The sequence below is a fragment of the Leiobunum rupestre genome, chromosome 11, assembly GCF_980474605.1.
Source record: "Leiobunum rupestre chromosome 11, qqLeiRupe1.1.hap1, whole genome shotgun sequence".
Lineage (NCBI taxonomy): Eukaryota > Metazoa > Arthropoda > Arachnida > Opiliones > Sclerosomatidae > Leiobunum > Leiobunum rupestre.
In genome coordinates, this window is record NC_143394.1 from 11627367 (window position 1) to 11652738 (window position 25372).

Sequence of the window (25372 nt, forward strand, 5' to 3'; positions counted from 1 at the left end):
CGATTAAATAATTATATCTTATGTCTACGTCCCAAATATTTGACCACCAATAGTGGTATTAGGACCTCTTGGGTGGACAAATAACACCTTTTTATACTTACTTTTTCATTCAATGGCTGTATTCATTTTATTAGAAAAATATATAAATTGGAAATTGGAAAATTTTAATGTAAATGGGAAATATGCTTCAAAGAGAATGGGAAATTTTATCTCAACGTAAATGGGAAATATTACCTCAACGTAAATGGGAAATATTACCTCAACGTAAATGGGAAATATTACCTCAACGTAAATGGGAAATATTACCTCAACGTAAATGGGAAATATTACCTCAACGTAAATGGGATATTGTACCTCAACGTAAATGGGAAATTTTATCGTAAAGAAAATGGGTTATTGTACATCAACGTAAATGGGAAATATTACCTCAACGTAAATGATAAATTTTAACTCAAAGTAAATGACAAATGTGCCTCAACGTAAATGGGAAATTTTATCTCAACGTAAAAGGGATATTGTACCTCAACGTAAATGGGAAATTTTATCTCAACGTAAAAGGTATATTGTACCTCAACGTAAATGGGAAATTTTACCTCAACGTAAAAGAGATATTGTACCTCAACGTAAATGGGAAATTTTATCTCAACGTAAAAGGGATATTGTACCTCAACGTAAATGGGAAATTTTATCTCAACGTAAAAGGGATATTGTACCTCAACGTAAATGGGAAATTTTACCCCAACGTAAATGGGAAATTTTATCTCAACTTAAATGACAAATGTGCCTCAACGTAAATGGGAAAATTTATAAAACTATTTTGGGCAAAAATGTATTGAAAAGCAGATGGCGTTTAATGGCCCTCACTGCTAATTATTTACAATTGATTATGATAAAGGTTTATCATAACACAATTCAGCTGGTTAATTACCACAATCATGAACAACCATTTTCATTATCCTACGATTAATAACAAAGCTGGTGCTAACAATGAAATTTGTGTTTTATTGCAGACGTTTCGGCACCAAATGCGCGGGCTGTTCTCAGGGTATCAGTCCATCGGACCTGGTACGGCGAGCCAGGAGCAAAGTGTTCCACTTGAAGTGCTTCACGTGTCTGGTTTGTCGGAAACAGTTGTCCACCGGGGAAGAACTGTACGTTCTCGATGAGAACAGATTCATTTGCAAAGAAGATTATCTGCACAGCAGACATGGACAAGGTAAATAACACGTGGCTTTATATCTAGTTGAATGTAACCATTGTCGTTTTTTCAAACGATCTCATTTAAAATCTGCGCGGACAAATTTCCAATTAATTTCAGTATTTATACGAAAAAGATCCTTCTATTTGACATATGCTAGCTACTCCAATTTCAATGTTTTACCATAAAAACGTGTAGAGGTTAAGGTCATAAGGGTAAAACTCAGTGTAGTGAACTGTTCGCTCGCGTGGCATGAAGGGCTTGTCACCACCCTCCTACGCATTGTAGCCCGGCCACCTGATTTAATGACCGACTACATAGTTGATCATTCTGTTTACTCCGTCTTCTCACTGGAAGTTGGCTGGTTGCGTGGCATACGAGCTATGCAGCCAGCCAACTTCCTATTTTAGAAGTCATTGACTAGGGGGTAAAATGGGGGTATAAAACCAAGAAGGGCAGGCAACATTTTGCTTTACCCGTCAGAATTAAAATTTGAATTTATTATCACAATTCTTTTTAAATAAAATGGGATTGATGAATTTATGATACGCCATATTCGCCATTATTTATGAATATTTTGGTAAATATTTCACTACGCAAAATTGACTAGTGAGCCCCAGATTTCGATTAATTTTAGTAGTCAGAGCATTTATTTTAGTAGTCAAATGCCGCGACTAGTGCCTTATGTCCAACCCTGGTCGTCAGCAGCGTTCTTACCAATACACCACTAACACCAACGAAAAATCCTACTGTATGAATCAGCAGCATCGTTTCTTCGATTTCAAAATCCGATCGGCAGTAAAACATCTTCAAGTAAATCGCCAAGAAGCAATATTTCTGAGAGCCAGGACCTGCAACTTACTGTTTATTTAGTGCTTGTTGAAATGATTAAAACTTTTAATCTGTAAATAGAACGTCGTGTTTTTGCTAAGCCTTAATATGTCAAAAAAAAGCTACCTGGTTAAAAGGAAATTGGTCATTTCAATGAAACATCGTCAAGGAAATTGCCAAGAAGTAATATTTCCGAGATCCAGGACCTGCAATATATTAAGGCTTAGCAAAAACACGACGTTCAGTTTACAGATGAAAAGTTTCCATTATTTCAACAAGCACTATATAAATAGTATCATGCAGGTCCTGGCTCTCGGATATATTACTTGTTGGCAATTTCCTTGAAGATGTTTTATTGAAGCGTCTATTGAAATGGCCAATTAATAGCGTAGGCCTTCCAAAGAGTGTCTCCGAAACAGATCCCCGCAGTATCAAATTTGTAAATTATGGCAACTTCGTGTCTATTTCAAAGAGGAGACGAGCGTAGGTAGCGGACATCGCGACAGTCGAAGCGAAAGTCTACGGAAGAGACGGTTTTAAAAAGTAGCCCGTTATCGCGTGAAGACGTCACGTCACATCGGTCCTCGCTCGAATGCGTCGCCGGGGCTCGAGTGGCCTCCGCGTCACCATGTTCTGACAGCGCGCCAGTCCTCGCCGGGGCTTTTCCCCTTCAGAGGACGCGATAGAAGCGACATCTATGTGTTCGATAGTTAAACCGGCGAAGAGAGGCGGCCGGGAGAACATCTCGAACGTCCCGCGAGAAGGGAAATCACGAAAAAAGATAAGAGCGCCGCTCTGCGGGTACTTTTGCGTCTGCCAAAACTGATTAACTCTCGAATGAGCCACGAACGGATCTCTCAATCGAGCGCCCTCTAGTATTGTGTCGCGTTACCACCGGGGAGGAGGATTCGGGAGAAGGCCAAGTCCTAGTCACAATATTTCTCCGGATAAGTCTGTCATTGATACTGGGGTTTATAAAATCGTGGCGCGCCGTTTGACAACGGACCCCACAAAGTTGATCCTACGTGATAAACTAACGTCATTCGGGGTTTTAAGAATGTGTCACTGCGAATTGGGCGACATATTTTTGAACTTCATTAAGAGAGAGAGAACCGGGGTCAACTTCCATAAAAGGATTACAACGGTGGCCTTAAGTGGACGACAGATTACTCGGTGAGGTATTCGAAAACGCAGTGATTTGTCAGAGTTCTAGGTGCCACACAATGGGGATTTATCCGCATTTACTAAAAATTAATAACCATAATTATGTTCATACAATCCAAATTTTCACCGAGGGGAGGGTGTCATCGTTTCCTGACCATTCACATTAAGTCCCTAGCCTCAAACAGTGACAACCCCGAACACCAGTCTGGAAAATAAGGGTCGTTTAGTGATTAAGTTTGTTAATGGCTTGAACTAGTTTTTTTTTCTTGGTTATTCGAAATGCCCATTTTGGTACAAGTCGAGTTGCTCGTTATAATTAGCACTAGTTTGATAAACGCAGATTTGGTCATTAGTACCTAGGACCAATTTATATAAAAAAAACATATCGGCCAACAATGATATCCCAGTTAGAAAGCCTTACGATCTGCTCTAATTATAAATGAAACTAGCAAACTAACCGGTTACACTCTTAACAGGGCTTTGCATTGAGTTATATTTGTAGTGGTCATTTTACCCAATGAATATCACAAAATATCAAATTAAAATTTAGGTAAGTACAGAAGGGACCAATAGGGCTAGCATTTTAAAAGCTTTGCTAATACGCTCGCCAACACATCACTAATAAGTTTCTGTTATTTTTAATTTTGTTTAACAATTGATTAAATCTCAGAAGAATAATTTTTAATTAAGGCGTTGTGTCTTTTTAAAATGTAGAATATAGAACCTGTTCTACAATAATGACTCTTAAAATTGGACAAAAAATGCTTAATTTACCTTTGTTAATTAACATCAGGGACCCACAAATCGATTTGTACGTACTTGAACTCGATTTATAGGTCAAATGATAACTCTGGAAGCCTTCCAGAGTTATCATTTGACCTATTAAAGAAGTCTTAAACTATTTGAAACTTTGGCAATAAAAAAGGCTATACATCATTAAAGCCAATATAATACTAGCATGGTATACTGAAATATTAATAGCTTAGAACAATACTTCCAAGCCACACCCAAAGAAAACCAACTTACTAAATTGATATTGTTCCAAGACCAATAATCAAGTTCAATAATTGTTCAAATGTTATTTTTCTTTATATAATTATATTACTTTATTTATGTTTATTTAAAATTATATTTTTTAGACGAGAAAATCAAACTCAATTTATTTTAAGATAGACGTAAATATGAAATATTTAATTTTCGATTCTTTAGTTCGAGGTTTCGCGTTATTTTCAATACATAAGCAGACGACATAACTATATAGTTTTTCAGTAACCCGAGCGATGGCGTCAAAAGTTTTGACAAGCAAACTATATCGTATCGTTTTGACTCAAAACGATACGATATAGTTTGCTTGTCAGAATATTTTGTGCCGCGAAACAGCAAGTTCGAAGTTCGTGATTTTGTATCTTCTATAACCTCATTGGTAGAAATAGTTGAGGAACACTTCCAGATACATTTTCGACGCCATAAAAGTCCACCATTTTTATTTTGGAGAAGCCGCGCTGCCAGAAAAACGTTTTTCAGCTAGCTAAAAAAAAACAGATAGCAGTGTTGCCTGACTCAGGATACTTTGTTTGACCACGACCAACTTTGATCTCTCGCGCTACAGCGGCCAACGCATTCATCGAAATTCCGTGAGCGAGGATTTTCCCCCTACTGTACTATAATATGTTGGAGTTCAGCACCACGCTCGTTTTTATATTGGCTTCAATGCAAAAACTATTCTAAAAAAAATATCCCGCTAGGGGCGCTCAAACCATACAGATATCTTTTGCTCATAAGCTAACATAGAAACTTCAACGAGTGGGTTGGCCGCTGTAGCGTGAACAGCGCGTGATCAAAGTTGACCGTGGTTTGACAAACACTGAAAATGGCGGGATTTAGTTTTCGCGCCAAAAGCAGAGGTAGGAGTCACAATATTTCGCTAGGGCTATAATGAGAGTGCGGATACAAAAATGCTTAAACGGTAGTATGACATTGAGTTCATTGCACAGGTATAATAATTTCCTCAATACTCGGTACGTGCTACGAGACTGCCTTTGCAGGCACGTATATTTATGCTATATATAACCAAGCTCGCGCACTACGTTTGGTAACTGACATTTCAAAGATTACAACAAAGCGTCGGTTTACAACTTTACACCGCCTCTGGAAAATACTAAAACGCTCAGGTGTTTTTCGGTAACACACGCTGTCGTTTGTGGCTAGGCAGCGGTTGATGTACCAGTACCGAGGACGAGCCTAAATTGATGGACGATAGCTGTATCACCGAAATTACATTATACACAGCGATAAATATAATGGCGTAAAGTTAAACGAATATGATTTAAAAAGATAGCTATTTTGTACATAATGTAAGTTGCTTGTTATCCAAATAGCGGGAACGTGACCAGTCTGAATATTTAATTTGGAAATTTCCTCATCTCCTTCGCGTAACATTTGGAACTATTTCTCTACTTTCGAATCTGTTTTGGGATTTTATCTTTCACAACTGTACTACCTTTCAGGCCTTTAGTCATTGACATTTTTATTTATTCGAGAAACTGCGTTTTTATCGAAACGCAAAATTATACCAAGAATGTATTTATTTATACTCAGGGAGAATGAATATGTCGAGACTATCGACGGACACGTTGAGGCCCTAACCCCGTCACGCTAAGGGGGGGGGGGAGGGAAAAAGGAGGCGGTCTTATTTTTGCGTCCTCGCAGCAGCGTTAATCGCGTCGAAAAACGTAATTTTTAAGAACCAATGAGATTGCAGTATTATTTGATTTTATTAAAGCGGAGGAGCATACCGGGGGCCCCAACGGGTGGAATTGGAGAAACGCCAAAAATAATCTCGATATATTCATTCTCCCTGAGAATAAATAAATACATTCTTGATTATACTAACGTTAGAAGTATTGTTATCTGCATTTCAAGTTAACTGCTTTAATTTTAACACGAATATATGTATTCCTACTTATTTTTGTAACCCGATACATAACTTATTTTTGTAACCCGATACAGAATTTATTTCCGTAACCCGATACAGAACTTATTTCCGTAACCGGATACAGAACTTATTTCCGTAACCCGATACATAACTTATTTTTGTAACCCGATACAGAAATAATTTCCATAACCCGATACAGAACTCATTTCCGTAACCCGATAGAGAACCTATTTCTGTAAGCTAATATCAAAGTAACTTCCACAACCCGATATAATTATTTTTCAGGACCCAATTGTATTGCTTTCTAGAACCCTATGTTAATTCCGTAAGCGAGCCATCCATAGCTCGATACATCTTTATCTCATAATCCAATATACGTTAATTCCATAACCCGTATACGTTAATTCCATAACCCGTATACGTTAATTCCATAACCCGTATATGTTAATTCCTTAACCTAATATACGTTAATTCCATAACCCGTATACGTTAATTCCATAACCCGTATACGTTAATTCCATAACCCGTATACGTTAATTCCATAACCCGTATATGTTAATTCCATAACCCGTATACGTTAATTCCATAACCCGTATACGTTAATTCCATAACCCGTATACGTTAATTCCATAACCCGTATATGTTAATTCCATAACCCGTATACGTTAATTCCATAACCCGTATATGTTAATTCCTTAACCTAATATACGTTAATTCCATAACCCGTATACGTTAATTCCGTAACCCGTATATGTTAATTCCTTAACCTAATATACGTTAATTCCGTAACCCGTATATGTTAATTCCTTAACCTAATATACGTTAATTCCGTAACCCGTATATGTTAATTCCTTAACCTAATATACGTTAATTCCAAAATCCAATATACGATATTTCCACAACTTGATAGAACTAATTTCATATCCCGATATAACTAAATCCATAACCCGATATAACTAAATCCATAACCCGATATACGTTAATTCCATAACCCGATATGCGTTAATTCCATAACCCGATATACGTTAATTCCATAACCCAATATACGTTAATTCCATAACCCAATAGAATTGATTCCCTAGTTCTATATACGCTAATTATATAACCCCGATATAAGTTAATTCCATCACCCCATAAAATTGATTGCATAACCCGATATATAAGTTAATTTTATAACCCCGATATACGTTAATTCCATAACCTGATAAACTTTATTCCCAAACCCGATACACGTTAATTACAAACCCGATAAAATTGATTCCATAAGCCAATGTACGTTAATTCCATAATCCTATATAAGCTAATTCCAACTCATAACCCTCTAAAACCAATTCCATAACCCTATATAAGCTAATTCCACAACCCCCTAGAACTAATTCCCCCAATCTCCCGAAATAAAATAACTTCGGAATCGATTTTCATGATGACAATAGTCAGTAGCCACTAGTCTTACAATCAGACTCGTTCAAACGGAAAGTATTGTATTTTTTGGGTTGTAAGTTTATGTACGCGTTTTTTTGTCGACCCGTTGACGTTAGGGGGTCATGGCGTAGGGGTGGGGTGACACCCTGTTGCGTTTCCCTCGCCGCCCTCCGATTGTTGACGCCACGCTGGGCCATTCCTGTTGAGCGCGCCCCGGCCACCGCGGACCATTCTGGTTTGGGGCCATCACTCATCCCAGATCTCCCGTTGATATTTCTGTTCAGCCAAAACATCGCGGACCCTATCATGCCGAGACTCGGATCTGTGTCTGCTTGAAGAGTTGGCCGCGCAATTAAAAGGGCTTAGACCTTTCTCAACGGCGAGCCGAATCTTAGAAAATAAACCACGATATGCTCTAAGATAGTTTGTTTGATTCGTTAACCTCTGATATTTAAATAAGCCGGAATTTTCGTCCGTGTAAATATTTGGCTGAAATGTTTGCGTTGACAGAAATGGATACTTTTTTTTTTACTTTAAGGCTTATTGTTTGTGTTTAGTTTTGAATCCTTTTGGGTATATCCGAAAATAGATTCATTTTTAAGCGCAAAATATAGAAATACGTTAAATTCAAACCGTACATTCAAATGGTTATAATTGCCAATAAGGTAGGCTGTTTCAGTACCTTTAAACAATCGACCCTAAATAAATCTTACCTTAGCAAGCTAACATTTGAACCTTTTCAAATTGAACTAATTTATTGATATATACATTCAGAGTGCCCTATATATGATCAAGAAATTGCATTGTGTGAAATCGATTAAATTCTGTAAGTCAAATGCTATCAGTTTATTTCTGAAGTCTATTGGAATAAATTTAATTCTTTTAGGTTATGAAAATCTTCGAGATTATGCAAATTAATGAGGTTCTATGAGATTATGGAAATCATGAAATTTTATGATATTATGGAAATTATTATATTCTATGAGATTATGGAAATAACGAGATTCTATGAGATTATGGAATTCGCGAGCTTTTATGATATTATGGAAATATAAGATTATGGAAGTGTATGAGATTCTATGAGATTATGGAAGTCAATGAGATTCTATGAGATTATGGAAGTCTATGAGATTCTATGAGATTATGGAAATCTATTAGACAAGGTGGGGTGGTGGAGGGGTTAGCGCTTTCGCCTCGCAGCAAGAGGAGCCGGGTTCGTTATCAGCTTGTGGCACTGGTTGAAAACTTGGATTCACTCCTTCTGCGTTGAGTTTGTAAGCTATCTCCTCACTGGTTTAAGGGGTTTTCCCTCGAGTTCTTCGGTTTCCCCTTTCATAAAAACTTGTTGAGGTTAGCGGTAATAGTAAGTGTAGGGAGCTGTTGGCTTGCGTGGCATGTAGGGCTTGCCACCACCCTCCTACGCATTGTAACCCGGCCACCTGTTTAAGGCATTATAAGTCGCTAGATGGTGGTGCCTGGGAAATTAGCCTAGCTGATTATTATTATCTTATGAGTTTAGGGAAATCTAAGAGGTTTTAGAAATCTGTGCAATTCTATAAAATTATGGAAATCTGTGAGGTTGTAGAAATCTGTGTAATTCTATGAAATTATGGACATTTGGGAAAACTGAACTCAATTCAGTAGGATTAAACAAATACATAAATTTCTAAAAGTTTACATTTTACGCGTCTATGTCTACAGCTAAGCTTATAATCAATTAAAACCAACAAAAAAAAGAGTTCAACGCTCAAAACAAACTTGTATCCCATACTCTATGACATCTCTATAACACAACAGATGCAATACAATATCAATTTTAAAAGTTAACCTTCAACCAGCTCATTTGGAAGCCGATAAATAAAGTATACGCAAGGATTTGTCGGTAGACAGTAACGCACTCAAAAGTCATAATTACATAATCAATAAAATCACCCGTGTTTCAACAACACGTGAAAAGAGCGTCGAGACTAATTGTTTTAGTCTCAAACAAAAGAATATTAAATTTCTTCCTAATATTAGTCAATGACAATGTTTTTATTTTTTTTGGTGCATGTTGTCCTCACTGTCCCCCGGAATAGACGGTCGGACGATCTTCAGGCTTGAGAGACTCTTAATAGGCTCCAGCAGCGGGGGAGGGGAATGGGAGACCGTGCGAGCGCGCGTGCGGAGTGGCGCGAGGGAGTTAATGGGAAACTAGGAGGCGGCCGAGGGGGAATGAGGAGGGGGTACGAGGCGCGCGCGCGAGTGCCACGCGCGTCCACGGCGGTGCGGGGCATTACGTGGCCACGACGTGTCACGCTGTTTGGATTCCAGAGCAGCAGACTATTTGCTAGCCCCCCTCTTAATAGACGTTATTAGGCGTAGATTTAGTGAGCTGCGGACTGCGAAAAGGGACACGGACACTTTTGAGACGTGACAACCGTTGTGCCAAGATAAATAGCGTTTTAAATAGCGTTTTTCCTCGCCAACTTTTGTTGCCGGTATCACCGATTATGACATTTTTGTTCTAAACTAATAAATCAACTAACTATAATAATGTTCTATAAAAATTTACTCTAGACCATCATGATACGGTAGATAGATTTTTTCTGTGTTTGTTCAGTGAGTAATTTACAGGCCCGACAAGAGAGTGGGAAACCGGTACAAATTACCGGGGCCCGTGCAGCCTATGGGCCCGTGTTTGAATAATCGAGGTATAATTATCCCGGGTTTCTCTATGAAAGATAGCTATCTCCAGTAGTAACGGCTCTCTTGGGGCCCTGAACTTTTATTTTACGGGGGCCCGGGCCTGGTTTCGGCGGCCCCGCTAATTTAGCGGAATCTTACTTGTTAAAGAAATAGTTACCCACGGGAATCCATACCTCTACTTGGAATGCTTATCGCGGCAGATTTTCGTCACGATGTGGCTGGCGGTTTTTTTGACGTCACTATGTTAACTGAACAAACAACAACGTGAGAGGGGAGCGCGAGCAGAGGGGATTTTTTTTATCTCGTAGGGGGGGCCAAAGCCGTCAGGGTGATCTTACCGTACGCGATACGGCAGGATAAGCAATCCAAGTAGAGGTATGGATTCCTGTTACCCACGATAGAAAATATACAATATATTATCGTGACAAGGCTGTAAATATATTTCGAGTTCATCGAGCTTTAATAATATTTGGGAAGTTAATAGGACAAAAGTACTCAGAGATGGTAAATCACCTAGTTACTATGCCCCTGCTATTTTTTTATAAAAATTTTGCGAGCATCGGTAGACAAACATGTTCGTACTTCCTGTGTCATAATCCCATTAACGAATTAGCCCGCGATGTTTGCTAGAAATCATGTACTTGTAACTCAATACGAACTTCCAATTAGCATTCACTCACAATTGTCAGTACGAAACTCCTGGTCCGCGTCAAATTCTTATTGAGAACCATTAGTACTAGTCACTGAATTCAGTGACAGATATTGTACAATTTACAACCGAAAGCTACGCCATCTTTTGGTTTCCGTCGAAAACTAGATAGGTATCAGCAGACGCGGTATTGGCGTTTGGCAGCCAGTAGCGTAAGGATGTTTAATGGTACACAATAGATGCTTCAATATAACATCTTCAAGGAAATCGCCCAGAAGTAATAGTTCTGAGAGCCCGGACTTGCAAGTTACTGTTTATACTGTATAATGATTGTTGAAATAATGGAAACTTTTCACTTTTAAGGTATGCAACGAGGGAAAAGTTTCCATTATTTCAACAAGCACTATATAAACAGAGAGTTGCAGGTCCTGGATCTCGGAAATATTACTTCTTGGCAATTTCCTTGACGATGTTTCATTGAAATGACCAATTTCCTTTTAACCAAGTAGATTTTTTTGGCATATTAAGGCTTAGCAAAAACACGACGTTCTATTAACAGGAACTACCTTGAAAAATTAAACTGATGTTGTTGTTATTGCCTGGAAAAAGATCAGCTCCCCGTAAAGAGTACCAAAAATCGGCGTAAACTGCATATAATCTACTTGCGCGTATTCTTGACGTAATTTCGGTGTAGTTCGAGAAATCGGGGTACAGGCAAAGTGGCCTATAAGTTCATCAGCTTTCATATTTTAACTCCGTGTACCTTCCCCCTTTTAAGTATGTGAAGACAAAGGTTTGAATAGATTTATTTTGAACCTAGAAGGCTCAGAAACAAAATATATCACAGTTATCTCACTTATCTGGCAAATCTGTAAACCAAGTTGTTTGTTTTAAATAAACAATAGACTTCGAGCCTAGGAAATAGAGTGCCATCTGCTTTAATATCAGTCAACTAATTATGTGAAGAAATAGCAGACGACTTTTCAATTTCTACGTTTTTCGGTTGAAACTTTCAGCTGTTGAGATCATTTTGAACGAGCAGACAGCTTTCATATATTCAATTTAAAACTCGGTCGGTAGGCGGCGATACTTGTTACCCAAATTTAAACTACGCACAATGAAATAACGATAACTCATAAATTAATAGTGTACATATTACATTTATAATATTGCTATATTTTGAAAAATGCAATCTTAACGTATGATACCTTTATTACCTTAGCTATACCCGAAAAATCGACCTTACGCCCATGGTTGGACATAAGGCACTAGTCACGGAATTTTACTACTAAAATAAATGCTCTGACTACTAAAATTAATCGAAATCTGGGGGCTCACTAGTCAATTTGACTAGTGAAAAATTTACCCAAAAAAATGTGATTGGCCAAAGTCATGTAACTCAAGTGATAATACTCCTATTTTAATTCTGACGGATAAAGCCAATGTTGGCTGTCCTTCTTGTTTTTATACCCCCCTTTTACCCCCATAGTCAGTGACTACTAAAATAAATTAAGATAGGAGGCTCACTAGTCAGGCTGACTATTAAAAAAAAATATCCTTATGTCCAGCCCTGCTTACGCCTGGCTTTTTAAAAAATACCAACCAAACGGACTGAACATAAGCCTAATTTTTAAAAACAAAGAATAGTAACAGCGGCAAATCCCACTGAAGTAGCGCTATATAATCTTTGTGAGGGTATACTAAACGCGTCAGATCGCGCCACCTTATCACCGAAAGATTTAAAAGTGAGAAATGTCGGTAAAATCGCTCCATATTGCAATAGCGGTGGCGGCGTCTTCCATTATTAAGCGCGTTTCGTGGGTAGTAGCGTTTTATGAAGAAGTCGGGAGGGCGCACTACACCGCACACTCAGCCAGAAAGACACACGAGGGACCGCGAAGGCCGTCCGTAATATTTGTGTCGGTGTCGCGCGAGCGGGAACCGCGGGGCAGAAGCCGGTCCCGGCCTGCGGAGCATTTATGATTCATAGGCTGTTGCCGTGCCGTGGACGGGCGCTTAATTTGTCACAACTCCCCCTCCTTCCCAAATCTACACCCGGGCTATAAACTCGTGTAATACAGCCAGAAGGGCAATCGTTTGGGCCTTACGTTCCGTCCCTTCCCCGATCTATAGCCCGGGTTGCGCAGCCAGCGCTGCTTGGGAAATTTAGTCGCGGCAGACGCCGATCCGAAAGCCCGGCAGATAGCAGGATACGATAGGCGACTCCAGTTGCAAAAAGAGGCTATCTCCGAAATTCTCTTTTAGAAAGAGTGCCGAGATTTGTGCAGAAAACGTTTCCATTGCCTAGGTTAGTAAAAATAGACCAGATATTCTACCTAGTGTAAAATCCGGTGATTGCGTACGAAATTTTTAATTAAAATACCACCATCTCTTTAGATTCGTTGCTGAACCACTAATTAGCAGACGACCATTTATAGAATTCTGAGAGCGCTTCGAATTACTAGTTCAGTCACTAATATAAAGATGGCGCCACTTGTAGTACGTTATTCGCCATGACAGGGTGGGATGGGCTTGTTATTACCAAACCAGGCCAAAATTCAAACCTCTTACCCGGTAGATTTTAATCCAGAACTGATATCACGAAACAATAACACAAGCGCGTGGTTGTCGATTTTGATTTCTACTCCGAACATTTTGTTTTAAAATTAAAAGGGCGTAAACCTGAACTCATTTTGAATTATCAACTAGATAATTTCACAAATACGCCGCAAACGAACTTGGTGCTGTGTATAACTCCCAGAGTACAATAGCTTGAGATATATTCTCGACCCCTTTGTTTAGATTTTACCAAGGTTTATATGTAATTAATACGATTTTAAAAGCGAAAAAAGCATGCTTAGGAATAAAAGTTGACTATTATAAACGATCGTTTCATTTTCGAAATTTAAGACCTAGGCGCCAATACAGACGAATTTGAACGCTTTTTTAAACGGATTGTGAAGATCCAAATTTACAGTGGATCGCCTAATTTTACATTTGTGCCACAAGGTATAAAAGAAGCTAGGGGTAACACTGGCGCTAGTTAGTTTAAAAAACAAGCAGGAGACTTTTCGATTTAGTTTTTCCCATCCTTTAAGATACGGACTCAACATTTCCCCATTATTCGAGATACGGAATTTTTCCACGGCGCTTTCACGAGCGGGATGGAATAGAAGAAGCTCAGGAGGATAACTATTGGTAGTGGGTCAACTGACCTCCACGTTGTACCCCATACGGTTCAGCCCGTACTCCCTCTCCCCGCTTTTCCTGTAAACTATCACGTGATCAAGGCCGAAGATAGAGCGAGGGGATCTCTTGAAATGAGCGATGGACAATCGATGTAGTCGGGCCTTGGCTCTCCGGAGCGTTTTCAGCGTGGCAATCCATCGCGTCTGCCCCGACTCCCGCCCGAGTCAGTCGCCGACCCAACCTCGACGCCGCGCGCGCGCTTCCCTTTTTAATAGCGCGCCCTGTTTTATACGATTTCTATGCCCCGATCTCGCGCGATTCTCTAGCGGCTAGAGTTATGGCTCTTTCAGAGTTTTCCAGGAGCCCGATTTATCACCGGTGTCAAATATTAAGATTGTCTTTTGTGTGTCGCGCGGAAGAAAATACAGTTTTTCTTTGTCGGGTTTTGCCGCGTTTTCACCGAGAAATGAGAGAAACTACAATTAAGTATCCCCGGTACGAGTGGTGTCGCGTATATAACCGTTAAAGTAGTCGTGTATATAGTCGTTAAAGTGGCTTTAGGCTGCGTCAAGGTTTTTATAATTCTACTTGGAAAATAGGAATTTCTCGAGTAATTGTAGTCAGTTTAAATAGTGCCACGAAGCGGCCAAACTAGAGAAGTTCATAAACTGCGGAAATCTCAATGCGTCTGCTTAGCAGACGAAAATCCAGCGGTTTATGAGCTCCTCGCGTTGGCTAACTAAGTACTTGGGGGCTCTATGCAAAATGAAAAAGGTAATTTATAGGTCTTTCTTCTGGAGAATATTGTAGTTGTGATTTTGTATTAGACGAATAAACGTTAATTTTAAAATAATTTTATTTCGAAGATTGAAGTCTTAAGCTTAATATGTTAATACTTCTCTGGCTCTTCAAAGATCCGAACCTTATCTCAAAGTTTCTACGATTTCAGGACCAGTCTAACCCCGCTATGGTGACTAGTCGCAAACGTGGCGCCATCCTTATATTAACTGCTGAACTATTAATTAGAAGCGATCTCAGGATTCTAGAGATTGTCGTCTACTAAATGGTGGTTCATGAGCTAATCTAGAGATGGCGATACGGTAATAACGAAGTTTTGTCTGCTAGGTCAAGAGTGTACAGTAGATTGAATCTCTAGTATATTTTACCAGCCTAGGCAATGGGATCGCCTTATCAAAAATGTTAGCGCCTTTAGGGCTTTCCCGCCAAATGAATGGACTTTATTTGTCTATATGGCGCCACCACCGAACCAACTCGTTGTTTTAAACTTTCCTTAATCATTTCCTACTTAATACCTAACCATATTTACAAACATATTTTAATAAATTTAAAAGACACTCAAGTAAAACTAATACAGAGTCAAGCAACTCGGCATTGTTGCCGGGTTTTTTTGTATCCGGAGGCATACGAAAACAAATGGTGGCGAGGGGTTTGTCACGGGGCGGCGGGAGGCGCCACCATCCTCGTGTTCCCTTTTTCACCTCGATTACTCTCCCGCCATGCATTTAATTTTGTCCACTCGGTTAAGTTCATAGCGCCCTCTATGAATGAGTTATTCGCGGGAATAATTAGATTCAGAGAGAGATGGCGCGACCGGGGGTGCGTAAACGCGGAGGAGGGCTGAGCGAGCCGTGAAACGCAAACAATAGCGAAACGGGGGGATGAAACGATGGAATATTGAACGCGCGGAGTGTCTAGGCAACCGTCATGACAAATTCAAAAGATGAGTTGGATGTTTCTAGGCCTACTATTACAACTCAGGATTTGTTCGTACTAGATTTATACGCACACTCTTATTTGGTAATGCTACATTGAAACTGCGTTAGAAGCCTGCTTTTACAGAAAACGGATCAAAATAGCTTTGAAACTTACACTCGCAATTTTTGGAACTGGTCTGCAGAATCTTTGCTTTTTCCAAAAACCTTGCTTTATTTCTGCATGTAAATTTTTGCCTTTTCCAAAAACAGATTCCATTGAAAACCTTGCTGTATTCCTGAATGTAAAGATCTTAAAGCTAATTCTCGTCGCAGATATCCAGCATATTATTACGCAAATTTCTTGATCTAGCTAAGAAAAGGTGTAAATCAGGCGTAGAAAAACTCGTCGAATACTTCATAGTTTTCTGAGTTTATTTTTGTCATCTAAGGCTAGACGTCCACTGGCTCTCCGTTTCGTATCCGTCCTGCCTTCCATAAGGCATTGTCTCCGTTATGAAGCAAAGGCTTGTGAAAGGTAGGACGGAGACGTTACGAAGAGCAGTGTGCGCTTGGCTTAACGTGATCTAATTAAACGCATTCGATAAACGATTTCACATTAAATTGAGTATAAATATGAATATTTATAATGGATCGCCTTTTTAAAATTTATGCCAAAAAGGTTTAACAGAGGCTAGGGTCGTTAAAAAACGTTGTAACGCGTGTTAGCAGACGATTTTCCAATCGTCTAATTCAGGCTTGGAAATAAGGTTTATTTCTAAACTGGTCTATTTGGCCAGTGACTCCCAACTCTTGAATTATTTAAGTGGTCACGTAGACCAGTTTGTTAATAATACGGTAGATAATTTTGAATTAATAAACTGGACACTGGACCAGTGAACCTCTAGCTTTTGAATAAAAAAACTGGTCCGAGCAATTAATAAACTGGTCTTTGAGCCAGTGACCACCGCTTATTTCCAAGACTGGTCTAATTAATATTGTGATTCTCCATTTTTATCTATTATCTTCGCACACACTGATGTTAATTTTTTGTCGTTGCAGTATTATCCGGGAACTCTCCGTCGGACGGTCCGGACTTGGACGAAGCGACGGACTGCAGCCAGACGGAGAATGACTCGCTGCTTCAAGACTTGGAGCGCGACGGGACGTCGTTGGACCCGCTGGGACACTTGAACGGGGGCGGCGGGACTCCCTCCAGCGCGAACGGGTCGGTGGTCGCGTCGTTGGCGGCGGGCCTCGGCAGCCCCGGCAGCGTGGTCGGGGGGCCGCCGTCGGTCGGGCCTCGGCCGCCGAGCGCCGGAGGACTCAACCCGGGGACGCCAGCGAGCAGTTCGGACTCGGCGTCGTGCCCCAACGGAGAGCGCGGAGGCGGCGGCGGCGGTGGTTCGGGACCCGGACAGGGTTCCGGCGGACAGGCCAACGACGAGAACACTCCGGGCGGGACTAAGAGACGCGGCCCGAGGACGACCATCAAAGCCAAACAGTTGGAAACTTTGAAAGCGGCCTTCGCCGCCACTCCCAAACCCACGCGCCACATTCGCGAACAACTCGCTCAAGAAACTGGACTCAACATGAGGGTCATTCAGGTAAATACCCTCTCTCTTCAGTCATTATAAATTATTTTAAAAATTGGGTGTAGTAATTTTGGAGCCAAAAAATCAAATTCAAATCCCCACACTCTACCAAATATGTACTTATTTATAGTATGATGGTAGGTTTCCCGAGTTTGCGCAGTGAGTTGCTTAGTAGAACCTGGCAGAAGGTGGTAGAAACGGCGGTCTTACATACTTTTCAATCTAAAAAAGTCAATTAAGGGCGCGCATGAAATTCTTTAATAAAGGTCCTCATCGGTGTTCCGAAATTTTGGCTCAATTTCTAGTGGGGCTCCTCCCCTTGTGCCCGATTACGCGGGTCCAAGAAATGCGATCTGGCTGATACAATTTGAGACGATCGACGGTACCCCGTCGAAATTTCAACGCAGTTGGGGACCTTAACTTTAAAACTATTGTATTCAAATATTAGTATGTAAGTGTTCAAAATGTGTTAATTTCTCTATCGCTGAGATAAGCTTCTAAAAAGTTTGATTATAAATGAAAATTTAAGAATTTTCCCGAACCCCAATGCAGAGATTTTCTTGTTAAACGTTTTGATAGTAAAGAAAAATTATCAAGTTTCAATCGGTTCGAACTAAATTGCTGATAAAACTTGTTCCATGAAAATGGGTCGTAAATCACACAGTTCTATTTTGGATTGGTTCTTTGATATTTAAGTGTTGGTTGTACGAATTTTGAAAGTTGGTTCTAAACTTCTAAACACCTCTGAAAGGTTTATCATTGATTCGCTTTAGAAGTCAATAATTCTATGTAGAATATTCTTGTATACTTAAACGCATGTCCGAATGTCAGTCAGTGACGCGTTTTTGAAACATTAGTTAACCCTAATATTAAGCCTAGGATGCGTACATTAAGGAAGAAAATCTTTCTAATGATTCAACATACATTCATTCTGTTTCACTTCTGTCGGATGTCCGTGCAAACAAACAATTAAAAATGAATTGGTTTTACTTTATTGACCACCTAAGAGTAGCACGGTAGCGTATGATTGTACTTTATTGACAAATTAGCGCTGTACATTGAAGCAAGTAGGCGTCGATAAGAAATATTTCCACTCATTTTCGAAACGTTGATTATAGAATTTTAAACATCAATAAAGCTTCAAAAAATAGATATTCTTATACAACAGATTACTATTGAATTTTTCAAGGTCCAATTTTCAAAAGCTCAAATAGCATTTTCTGAAAAATATGCATATTATGGGTTTGAATCCTACTTAATATTCAAATGAGTAACGGCAATTCATATTTGCTTTGAATTCTAGTATCATACTTAAAAGATTAATGATGTGGTAGTTTTAAAATTTGGGGTTGCTGTTATATTTTCTATAAAATCCTACAAAATTGATAACAAAAAATTATTTTTTGGAAGAAAAAGTGTTAAAAACTCGGAATATTATTTTGGAAAAACACTTTTCAGCGCGATCACAATACCCTCATTGAAGCAAACTCAACATAACGTTTCCATTAATTTAAATTTAAAGAGTCTAAACCCGCCAGGAAAAAGAATCATTCAATTGAATGACATCACGATAAACCTTTTGATTAATAGTCAAACGTTTTGGCAAGAAAAAAAGAGAAAAAGTAATGCTTACATTTTGTATATTTTGGCCAAAAAGAAAGAGTGTAGGCTTCGAACAAAATTCATTGAGGAATTTGTAGTCGTTGAAATGTTGCCACGCGCAGACTCACGCTGGGTTCGATATTTTCTTCTAACTTGTTCAATGAAAAAATCGTTAAGCGTAGGCCCGAAGATTTTGAGCGGAACTTCACGGGGAGAGAATATTTGCAGACGTCCAATTATTGTGAAAACGAAATATCCTTCGCTTCGCTTACCTAACCTGTTCAACTGCTCGAGCTTGTCGTCCTGACCCACGCTTTTCCCAAATTCGTGCCTCGCAAATCGCCGCGTGATATCGATAGCGCGCTTAAGACGTGTAGGATCAACCCTTTCTATACAGTGTGACGAGAAATCACGATAGTGAGACGAGTAGGATCGACCGTAACGTAAATTTTACAAACATCGCCGATTAAAAGTTTAATGCTAAACTTTTGTCGCCTTATTCAATAACATATTGACGCGTCTTGTTTTAATTTTAAAATTAAATATTATTGAGCTGTTTTGGATAAAGTACAATGCACTTAAATTTCGCGGCAATTTTATTACTGTTTGGTTGCTTCACTCTCACGATGAATTAATTATAGAGGGTATAACCTAGTTGACACATACGCCGCAAACGAAGTTGGCGCTGTATGTAACTTCCAGGTCACGACGGGTAGAAATCTGCTTCGCAAGGTAATTTTCCCTTGAGGCCAAGGCCTATTGAAGATTTAAACTCTTATTCGCTAAAATCATGACTATTTTAAATTTATATAATTATATAATTTAATTATTAATATTTGTAATAACCATCAATTAATTATTGAATGAAAACACACATTTTCAGTCCGGTCACTACCAGGATTTGAACAGGCGACCTTGCAATCGACGAAATTAAACCTACGCTTCTAATAATCCACCGCGCAAGATTACAAGTCGTGAAAAAGCCGTACTGGTCCACGGTATAACTCTATTGTTACTATACTATACTAATTTTTAAATTAAGGAACCTCTTACGTCATCGTCTGTTAAGCGTGTCTTGTGACGTAGGATCAACTTTTTAAAGAAACATCCATGATTTCTCTGACATAATTAATTATTTAATAGTTACTTATGCTATTTTGTCTTATACTACTATGAATTAATGGTTTTAAAAGTCGCTTGATGACTTAGGCCTAACGTGGTACCTCGTGTAGCCTAGCTGATTATTACTAAACCTGGTGGAAAAATATGAAAATCATTGAGCTTAAATTGTTTAGGTTGTAAAAACTATATCTCATGTACATAACCCGGAATCCATACTTCTACTTGGAATGCTTATCACGGCCGAATTTCGTCTCGATGTGGCTGGCGGTTTTTTTGACGTCACTATGTTAACTTAACAAACAACAACGTAGGCGGGGTCAAAGCCGTCAGAGTGAGCTTACCATACGCGATACGGCAGGATAAGCATTCCAAGTAGAGGTATGGATTCCTGCGACAATATAATGCAGACTTTAAATAAAGACATAACATCAATTTTTCTACAAACACGCCTAACTTTCGTTCCACTACAAAAGTTGATACTACAAACGTAGCACCAACAGCACGAGTTGTGACACGCTTTGGGTAGAGGTACCCAAAGGTCACGTAGTCACGCGCCGACCTTTGACCCGCGTCGAAAGCGTTGCTATATCGCGCGCAGTCAAATCGACAGTGAAACCGGAAGACTTATTTCCCATCAGAATCAAACCACCGCCGCGGGGCGCCACAGGGCCAAAAGGTTGCACCGCGGCGTGGCGCTGGAGTAGTAGAGTACTTTAAAAAATCTATCCACTGGGATTTCATTCGGTTAGAGACCGGAAACGTAAAACAACGAAGGACCTTTAACACTTGTCTTTTCCTTCATTTCGTTGAAGCGAAATTTTCTAAAATGATGTACACTTGACGTCAAGCCATTTCAATGAATTTAAGTTTGACTTTTTGGTAAAATAGAAACTCGTTCTTGTATTATTTTATTTGTTGAATTCTTTTCAAGTACATTCCAAGACATCAGTTGTAGTTTTGATGTAAGAAGAAATATATAATTCGCGACCGAAACGTGTCTAGATGGCGCTGCGTCAACGCGCTCGTCCAAGATCTATATTAAATTAGATAAATGTCTAAATCTAGGTTACAATAGAGGAAACGCAAATCAGAGTAGAATTATAAAAAAACTGCAAATATTAACATTTTATTAGCGATCGAAACGGGTCAAGTAACGGCTCTAACTACTCCGAGGTAGTGCTAATGATCTAGCGTCTGCTACAGACAAATTGAAAAAGAACGTTTTTTTCTGAAATACACTTATCAAAATATAAGCAAACGATGCAAAAATTATATTAAAATGCAAGTATCATTATTTATAAAGTGTAATTTACGTTAAGTAAAAACTAATAGAGTCTGCTTTAGCCGCTACCTATCTAGGTTTCAATGGCGAACCAAAGGGGGCGTAGCGATAGTTTTCGGTCGCGAATAAATCGGAACTCCACATTTTATAACGCAATGTTTTAAACCTTATACGTAAACTATAAAAATATCTGCTGCTAGTAATTTAGTGATAAAATGTATACATTGTGATTGGACAATGATTTCGAAAGTAAAACCTGCTACTTCATAATAGTCTTCGCTGGTACAATCTGCTTTGGCCAAAAGTACCTTGTCGATAACAAATGACTTTTAATATCATATGAGACTAGGGTAGAGAGTACCACTATGAAAATAAAGTACAGGGTGTTATTTTTAGTCAATTTAGGAATAACGATGAGGATAAACTAATAGCTTTAGGAGCGACATATCTAGGTTTCAATAGAGGGCGTAGCGATCGTTTTCGGTCGCAAATATCTTCTATTTAATCTATCATAACCCCCAAATACGTCTAATTAGCCTTTTTAGTTTACATAGAGCCACGTAGCGGCCAACGCGAGAATTTCATAAACTGCTAGATTTTCGTCTGCTAAGCAGTTGTCAAATTACAAAGCCTCTGCTTAGCTGAAAAGGCTATTGCGTTCCATATAAAAGCTAGTAGCGTCTGCTAATATAGAACTTCCTATCCCGCTTGAAACTAGTACTTTCGCAACCTCCGACTGATTTCTTAAATTACAATTTGGAAGAAAAAAATAGTGCCGTTATTATAATGATTTTCTAAAACTATTTCATTGAAAAAAATGGTGCCATTATCATTATTATAATGATTTTCTAAAACTATTTCATTGAAAAAAATAGTGCCGTTATTATAATGATTTTCTAAAACTATTTCATTGAAAAAAATAGTGCCATTATTATAATGATTTTCTAAAACTATTTCATTGAAAAAAATAGTGCCATTATTATAATGATTTTCTAAAACTATTTCATTGAAAAAAATAGTGCCATTATTATAATGATTTTTTAAAACTATTTAATTGAAAAAAAAAATAAATTGTAAATTAATTTTAGCATTTTATATCTCCAAGCGAAGTATATTTTGAGCCGTCCGAGAAGTGGTGTAAGCTTCCGTGATTTGCCATAGAATAGAACTCACCTCGAACCTTTCGTTTATAAAGCCTTGCGATGGATACTTTTGTTCTAAGAAATATATTATATTCTTCTTGATATACCTGTGCGAACGAAAAACTATAGCTCAAACCACTGAAAAACTATATCTGAAACAACTGAAAATAGCTAAAAATAAACTAGAATATATGGTTTCTGTTTTGGAAAAACGTTGGTATTATAGTCAAAACGAAAAAGTTTCGAAAAACTTGGGCTTTAGAGAAAAATAGGGAAATTCGACCGTACAAAGTTTTTCTTGGCGCAAAACAAAATAGCTGGTCCGGGCAACCTAAAAAAAGGAAAAAGTTCTTTGAAACTCGCTCGCGAGCGGGCCTGGCCGAATGTATCTCGAGCAAAGGCTATTTTCTCTCTAAAGGGAGCGAGCGATTCCCTCGCGTCCACCTTCCCCCGAACACGCCTCTCTCTTTATTTTTATAGTCATCCATAGCGCGAGGCCTGGGTGCTCCCCGAAATGCTGCGCCAGCCAAAAAGAGAAAGGCCGTTTACGCGGGCGGCCAGGCTAACTCTCATTGTCTTCCGCCTTCCTAGATGGCGCTCCACTCGCAATCTAGTAGGACTATCGCTTCTCTCGAGAGCGCGCGCGGCGGGAGAACTTCGGCTTCTTTCCCTTCCACTCCCCCTCCCCGCCTTGCCTATTACCCGGGCCGGCTATAAGCGTAAGTCGCGCCCGCAGAGCCAGAACGTCGTAACTGCCGTAGTGTTTTTTTCCGCGTACCGTTCTTTTTGGAGACATTTCGGTCAACATTTTAGAAAAGTGTAAAGTGTACATTGATTTCATAATAGACAGGGTCACAGAGAGCGGGTTTCGGGCCTTTTATTACTGGAATTAGTAATTAGTTTTGAGGGAGAAACTGGATAGATTCCAAGCTCCTTGGATACACGGCCCCCGCTAATTTGTACCACCTTCCCCCTCTCTCGTCGGGCCTGATAATAGACCTCTGTTTCCAAACGAATCATAAATGGTAAAAAACACCCTTTGTTGTTTCAAAGTGGTCCATAAATGGTCACAAGTCACCAATCATAGTTTCAAAGTAGTCCATAAATGGTCACAAGTCACCCCTCATAGTTTCAAAGTGGTCCATAAACGGTCGCAAGTCACTCCTCATAGTTTCAAATTTGACCATAAATGGTCACAAGTCACCCCCTCATAGTTTCAAAGTGGTCCATAAATGGTCACAAGTTACCCCTCATAGTTTCAAAGTGGTCTATAAACGGTCGAAAGCTACTCATAGTTTCAAATTGGACCATAAATGGTCACAAGTCACTCCTCATAGTTTCAAAGTGGTCCATAAATGGTCACAATACGCCCCTTCTAGTTTCAAAAATAGCATTCCTATGGTACGGTACCTAAATTTCGTATATCGTTGGAAGTCACCCCTCATAGTTTCAAAATGATCCATAAATGGTCACAAGTCACCCGTCATAGTTTCAAAGTGGTCCATAAATATTCACAAGTCACTCCTCATAGTTTCAAAGTGGTCCATAAATGGCCACAATACAACCCTTCTAGTTTCAAAAACAGCATTCCTATGGTACGGTACCTAAATTTCGAATATCGTTGGTATCTAAAATTTCGCAAAAATACTGTTCGTTCCAATGGTTACAAAAATTCTTTAATTCTTTAAAGTGGTCCTAAAATGGTCCCAAAGCTTATCTTCACCAAATCAAAAATCGCCTTGAACCACGCCCATTTATTTAGGAAAAAGGAAGATCTTACACGTTCTCAGTTACGTGATAAAACTAAATTTTATGGTATATTCGAAATCGCTTAATCCGAAGATACGTCTTTTTGTCCCCGAGATGTCACTGTCGTCCTATAGCATAGCGTCTCGGGCGTTTGCTGCAATCGTTTTCCGATAACGCCATCTTCCGGGCTACTTTACGCCCGCACCAGCGCCCGTTGAGACGACCGAGGCTATAAAAATTCCCTCAAACCAGCCCAGCTAGCAATTCACCCCGGGCCCATAACCGTACAACCCGTACCTTCCCGCAACCCAAACCGTAGCATCAACAGACTCGGCCTAAAGCAACCAAGCTTAACCTTGCGGGAAGGATTGAAATTGTCCAAAAACTCTTTTCGTTTCGTTTCAAACGTAGTTGATAGCGCTGCCAATCCTAAACCAGCTATTCCCAAGTATAACGCGACTTTATAGGAACGTCCGATAAGTTACGTCCACTCGTCAATCTTAGCGCATAGTGAAGCGAAAGCGCGCCGTAGTTGAACCTCGGTAGGAGCTAGAGGCGGAAATCAGCGACGGTACTGTGCCCGACTGAGTAAGCCGGGTAGCTTTGGCCAACGCGGGTTTTCCCCGAACTAGGCCTAACGGGTCGTCGGCGTCCACCCCCGACCACCCGGTTAATCCCATCCTTCGTCAGGCGGCTTCGCTAGGAACCTTGTATATATACTCGGAGAAGAATAGCTTTTGTGGAAGAGGGATGATATGTGCGGAGAGGGCTCGGCGCTTCCTCCCGGCGCTGTTTACGTTAGATCCGCGTTAGATTCATACGCGGGGGAGTGCGGGCCTTGGTTGCCGCTGTCGGATTGGAAATAGATCACGTGGAAGTTTTACCTCGTGGGAAATATTTCACACGCGCCAGGATGAAACCCTCTATCAGCCAACACCGCGACTCGCCCGCTTTTTCTCGTTTCCATCGAGATTCCGCGCCATTTGGGACTCCGCTGATCTATCTTTCGACGTCTTTGCATTTTTGCGTCCCCTTTTTGTTCTTCGTGCATCGATATATTTTGTAATGCGAGTGAAATATACGGCGACTTGG

General features: G+C 39.7%; 1 protein-coding gene across 2 annotated transcripts in view; it reads left to right on the forward strand.

The window, feature by feature from the left end:
• Positions 1-25372, forward strand: part of Lim1 (LIM homeobox 1) — a 71089-nt gene that overhangs the window by 16014 nt on the left and 29703 nt on the right. For both annotated transcript variants that reach the window (XM_090164055.1, XM_090164056.1), the window contains exons 2-3: positions 1011-1216; positions 16851-17395. In XM_090164055.1, coding sequence (XP_090020181.1) covers positions 1011-1216; positions 16851-17395 — 751 coding nt within the window. The remainder of the gene's footprint in view (positions 1-1010; positions 1217-16850; positions 17396-25372) is intronic.